This window comes from Panicum hallii, chromosome 8 (assembly GCF_002211085.1).
Source record: "Panicum hallii strain FIL2 chromosome 8, PHallii_v3.1, whole genome shotgun sequence".
Classification (NCBI taxonomy): domain Eukaryota; kingdom Viridiplantae; phylum Streptophyta; class Magnoliopsida; order Poales; family Poaceae; genus Panicum; species Panicum hallii.
In genome coordinates, this window is record NC_038049.1 from 37,955,406 (window position 1) to 37,961,496 (window position 6,091).

Below are 6,091 nucleotides of genomic sequence, written 5' to 3' on the forward strand. Positions count from 1 at the left end.
ATAATAACAGATTGAAAAATGGAAGCAATGTCCATTTGCAGCCAAGAACACTTGTGTTACGCAAGAAGCATCCATCTGCCCGTCATCAGACAAACAAAGGCATCAGCAAATTAATTGCACCCAGATCCAAGAAACCAAGAGCACAAGGTCAAAAACAGCGAGGCACTTGCGTCCCAGATCCATCGTCAGAGCCGGCATCAGATAGCTTCCTTCCCACCGCGCCGAGCTCCAAAGCCAAGCAGCCGACCATGACCTCGGCCTCCGGCAGCCGGCGCATCACCATCAAGTCCATCTCCTGCCGCGGCGTCAAGGCCTTCGTCCCGTTCCAGAAGCCGCCGCTCTACGCCGCGGTGTCCCTCGGCGGCCGCCGGGAGAAGACGCCGCCCGACGCCGACGGCGGCGAGTGCCCGGACTGGGACGACGCGGCGTTCGCGTTCGACCTCGACGGGGACGGCGGGGGCCAGCAGCAGCTGGTGGAGTTCGAGGTCAAGGCGCAGGTGCCGCTCCTCGGCACCAAGCTCGTCGGCACGGCTAGCGTGCCGGTGTCCGACCTGGCGGCGCACGGAGGGGGAGCCGGCGCCGGCGCCGGCGCGGCGCTGCGCCACGTCAGCTACCAGGTGAGCGCCCCCGACGGCAAGCCGAACGGCACGCTCAGCTTCGCATACGCCATCAGCGGCGGCCCCGGCGCCGGCGCGTGTCCGCAGCCGCAGCAGCTCTACCCGGCGCCGGACGGCGCGCGGCCGGATCAAAATCCGAGCTTTTGCTGCGCGCCTCCGCCGACCGCACCCTACCTTGCTCCCGCGGCGGCAAACTTCGCGCCACCGAGCGGCGGGTACCCTCCGCCACCGCAGCCGTCGCCGCCGCCAGCTTCCGCTCCTCTCTACCCGCCGCTGCAAGACTTGCTTCCGCCGATCAGCTACCCCCCTCCCGCAGCGCCTAATCCACAGTTCCCATCGCCAAACAGCAGCAGCAGCTACCCGCCGCCGCCGACGGCGGCTGTCATCGCGTACCCGCCGCCACCCGCGTCATGTACCGCCTGCCCAGCGCCTCCGGCGGAGTACACCAGCTACCCGCCGCCGCCGACGGTGGCATACCCGCCACCACCACTTGCGTCATGCGCAGCCTGTCCTTCGGCGCCTCCGGCACCGTACTCCAGCTACCCGCCGCCACCATCGACGACCTACCTGCCGCCACCGCCGAGCGGCTACCCACCGACACCGGCGTCCAATTTGGCCCCTCCGACCAGCACCTACCCGCCCCCGGCGGAGTCAGGCTCGGCCTACCCAGTTTATCCCAGATCGGCGCCTTCGCCCCCGCCGAGCACGGTGGACCGTGCGCTGCCGTACTACCCGGCGCCGCCCGGCGGCTCGTACTACCCTCCGCCGGGGACGCGGCACCCCGAGCTCGACGGCGCCGCCAGGACGCCGCACTACTACCCGCCGCCGGGGACTCGGTACCTGTAGGAGGAACTCGGGGGGGACAATCTGCAACCTTGTCCTTGTGAAACTGTGATGGCTGACTAAAATTATTTTTTGAGGACCCAGTTCCTTTTTTTCTGGACAGGTGTTTTCTTTCTGGCATATTAGAACCTCTTTGAATCCAAAGTTTAGTCCTAATGTTCCCTTAGGTGATCTAAACAGATGGACTAAATTTTGGACTAAAATTTAGTTTCATCCCAACTAAAGTTTAGTTAAATTAATAACCCACCTAATTCGGACTAAAGTTTAGTTTCACCCATTTATATTTTAAATGGTTTTCCATCTAAAATTTAATCCATGAATCCAAACAAACATGGATTATATCATACCACCATCTACTAGTATTATTCTTTCTCCCGTTTGCTCATCTCTATACAGTTGGCCCTCCTCTATATATATATATATATATATATATATATATATATATATATATATATATATATATATATATATATATATATATATATATATATATATATCCTTATCTATTATTATTATCTTAATATAATAGTGTTAAAAGGAGCCACCATGTTCGTCGAGAGAGTTTAGAAATTCCCATATTAATCAAAAAAGAGAAAAATATACGCCGTTAGATTTTATAAAGATCTAATAGTCTATACTAGCCTAAAGAGTCAACGATCAATGCGACCAATAAATACATAAATTTAGAAAAGAATAGAAAAACCTACTGATTATGTGATTGGACACAAGGATATGAGTCCGTGTCAAATACAAGTCCACGCTAGTATCTGATGTACACGCTAATTCCATGTTTACTTCGTATATATATTTGGCATGTCAAGAAGGCATCGGATAAAGGAAAAGGGAAAAGAGAACTACTACGTGGATGCACAGTAAAGCTGAAAATATACTAGCCTCAGCGCTTGAGCATCACCCTAATTGAAATTCCATCTAAAGGGGAAATTTTGGACAAAATATCCAACAAAAATGAACGATCTTTAAACATAGATTTGAAAATATTTGAATATTTAAACTAAAATCCGAAGCATGTGTCATACCAAAAGGAGAAATAATCAATTTTTGAAGAAAAATAATAGTAGTAACAATTTTATCATATATTGGTACGTTGTTAATATTTTTTCTTCAGCCATTGAAATATGTTTTGGTTATCATATAGGTAAAATCCTTGTTCTAGATATGTGAAGAAATAGCACCGAAAATGACCTGTGAAGCATGTGTCTGTACGGGCAAATAGCAAATTTGGATTAGTTTCCGTATGTGTAGGCTATGTTCTTTACGGGATTGGGATTAGGTAAGAATAAAGAAAGTCAAACAAAGATATTTGTATATGTATGTATCCCAATTTAATCTGATATGGTCCAGTGATATAGATTGTTGCATTGGAGATATACATGTCGTGCACTAAAAGTACGTAGTTTATGAGCTCTACAGATCGAGATAACATTGCTTAAATATTTTGTGGTGAAATAGAATACCAAAACATGATTGTCATTTGTTAAAATGCTCCTAGCTTGTTATGGAATAGATCAAATTTAACAAAATAATATCTAACCAGTTAGCAATATTTGTAACTAACAATTATTAGTTAATAAATAAAATTTTAAATTTTCAAATAATAAATAATCAACACAACATAAGTGTAACCGGTGAGAATAAATGGATCTAACAAAGGTTCTCACTTAGCTTAAATGAATACAAGTCTACCTGGTAACATATCAGCTTTAAAAGAGAAGAAAACTATAAATATACAAGGTACCATATTCGCCGAGAGAGTATACAAATTCCCACGTTACTGTTGGATTTTATAAAATCTAACAGTATAAACCAATCTAAAGAGTCCATATTGTGTACAACTAATAAATATATAAATTCAGAATTAACAAATTAAAAAATAGAACATGACCAAAAAGTCCACGCCAAATACTAACCGGTTAGTATGTAATTAAATTCGGAATTAGAAAGAAAATAAGAAATTAGCAGTTGACCAAAGAATTTGTACCAAATAGTAAATTCAGGTTCATAAAAATAACAAAATTAGTACTTGATAAAAAGAGTTACAATTATTAAATAGCGAAATTCAAAAATAAAAGCATAAGAAAATTAGTAGTTGATCAAAAAGTCCATATCGAATATGACTACTAATAGATAAATGTAAAAATTATAAACTAAAGAAATAATATTTGATTTATATATCGATTAAGAAGAGAATTAGGAAGAAAAATAGTTTTTGGTAAAGTTCCACCAAATATGTAAAGTATTAGTGTCTGTTTGCTGGGCCTTCTCCAACAGGTTTTTGCTAAAGTTCCACCAAATACGTACAAATAAAAGGACCTCACCCAAGAAGTCCAAATGAAATCCGGGAACAGCTTACAATAGAGAGGAAGATAAAAAAAAATAGCTTCACGGACCTCTCCTTCCTCCTTAAGTTCTAAAGTATTCTCAGAATTACCACATTACCACCAAGAAGTTGCTTCGACAAATATTTTTTTAAAAAATAGTTTCGGCTCCATCAAAAAGATGATTTCACCATTGACGTCGAAACTAAAGTCAAAACTAAAGTAATTTTTGAAGAGACGAGGCCCAACCATGTTATTAGTGGAAATTTAGGGACTGGATTAACAACCTAAAAATCATTAGAATAATGATGAAGAAGCATAATTTAATAGCATTAACTTACTGAGAACAACTATGAGTAAAAGAAATTAGAGAAAAAAATTACCACGAGTCAGATTTTGAGATAGTGACGATGAAAGTGCATTTAGGCCCTTAATTGATTTTGGTGATTGTTGACAATCACAATTTGGGATATGATGCTTCGATGAAGTTCTGTGCAGGAATAAAATGAAAGAATTGAGAAGAAAATGAAAGGAAGGTCCCCAATTCAAATATGTATGGTGGTGGAATTTACTGGTGATTTAATTCAGATTTTCATTTTGAATTTGAGTATAGGACCACCGTACTATAAAGGGGGATGCTGTCAATTGATCCAGGTTGTCAAAGTGCTTCCGTTTGAGATGAAATTCTTTATTGAGTAAACCTTCCTTGCAAATTCATCTGGGTCGGATGATCCGGCCTGCCAGCAAATGTCCTCTGCCCCAGGCCGGATGATCCGGTCTAACTGGCTGTTCCCCTCTGCCCTGAGTCGGATGATCCGGCCCTAGCCGGATGATCCGACCTATAAGCCTGAAACCCTCTGTTGCCTGTCGGATGATCCGACCCCATGGCCGGATGATCCGGCCCTAGGAATTCTGGAGAGCTTTTCGTGCTTAAAGTGAGTGCTGGGTCGGATGATCCGACCCTGGGTCGGATGATCCGGTACCCCTTAGAAATACACATAATGGTCACTTGAGGTGGGTGGGGTATTTATACCCTCTCACCCCCTCATTCATTGCTGCTGCTTCCCACGACCTAACACACCTCCACAGCATTGATTTCAACTCTCCCCTCCATCCAAGAGCTCGATTCTTACAAGGATTCACCTAGGGATTGAGAGGGAGTGAGATTTAGGGTGTGGGAAGAGAGCACTTCGTGGGCTTTCACTTATTCATCTCGAGAAGCACTTGAAGCATCCTTTGATTCGTCGTTTTGCATTTGTTACTCTTGGAGCACTGCTCCTAGACGGTTAGAGGTGCCGGGAAGCTCCCATTCCTTTGTGGTTTGAGCTTCTGGAAGTTTGTATTACCCATCTCTTTGTGAGATCAATAGTAAGTAACTCAATCCTCCTTTGTGGTTGATTGTGAGAGACTTGGGGCTAGTGACAGCTCGACTCTTCGTGAGCATCTCAATGGAGATGTAGCTCCTTTGTGGAGTGAACTTCGGATTAAATCTTGTGTCTCCTTTTACTTATTGTTGTTCATATTGTTATTGAGCTTATTTCGACCCGATCTACTAGATAGGTGTAGATCTCGTATATTGGATTCCTGCATAGGCTTTGCAATACCTTTTACCAACTTTGTATTTAAAGGGAATTGTCAAAAGTTAAGTATATTTTGAATTTAGTTGTTGGTTATTTTCTCCAGGCAGGAAGATCCGACCTTAGCCCGGATCATCCGGCCGCTAACGTTTTTCTGCCAAGGTTTTTAGGAAAATTTGAACAAGGCCTATTCACCCCCCTCTAGGCCTAGTGTTGGTTCTTTCAATTGGTATTAGAGCCGAATCCCTTGATTAAGGCTTAACCGCTAAGGGAAACACACTATGACCAGGATCGGTGATAACTCCGGTATTGGTGCATCCTCCGAGAAAGAACATGTGGTTATGGAATCATGCTTAGATGATGATGACGACTTCGCTATAAGCGATGTTGATGAAAGCTTGGAGGAAGCGGAGAAGAAGAAGAAACGAAGTGAGAAGATAAGAAAGAAGATTGCCGACCAAGCCGAGAAGAAAGCACAAAAGCTTCTCAAGAAGAAGTTGAAGGAGAAAGAAATTCTTGCAGGACTTCATGCGGTGTCTCATTCATATGAGACTTCTTCCTCTCATAAAACTCTTGATCCCGCTAACCTTGCTTTTACATCGGTTTCAATGGGAAAAGTTCCTCACTTTGATGGGAGTGACTATACTCGTTGGAGCGATGATAGGAAAATATACTTATATGGTCTTCATCCTTCTCTTTGGACTATTGTGGTTGTACG

The 6,091-nt window shown here is 43.9% G+C and overlaps 1 protein-coding gene across 1 annotated transcript; it reads left to right on the plus strand.

The window, feature by feature from the left end:
- LOC112902728 (leucine-rich repeat extensin-like protein 1) lies at nucleotides 1-1,560 on the plus strand. The gene has a single exon (XM_025971893.1). It carries the CDS (start codon nucleotides 249-251, stop codon nucleotides 1,461-1,463), a length of 1,215 nt encoding a protein of 404 aa, XP_025827678.1. The 5' UTR covers nucleotides 1-248; the 3' UTR covers nucleotides 1,464-1,560.
- Nucleotides 1,561-6,091: the final 4,531 nt, after the last annotated feature.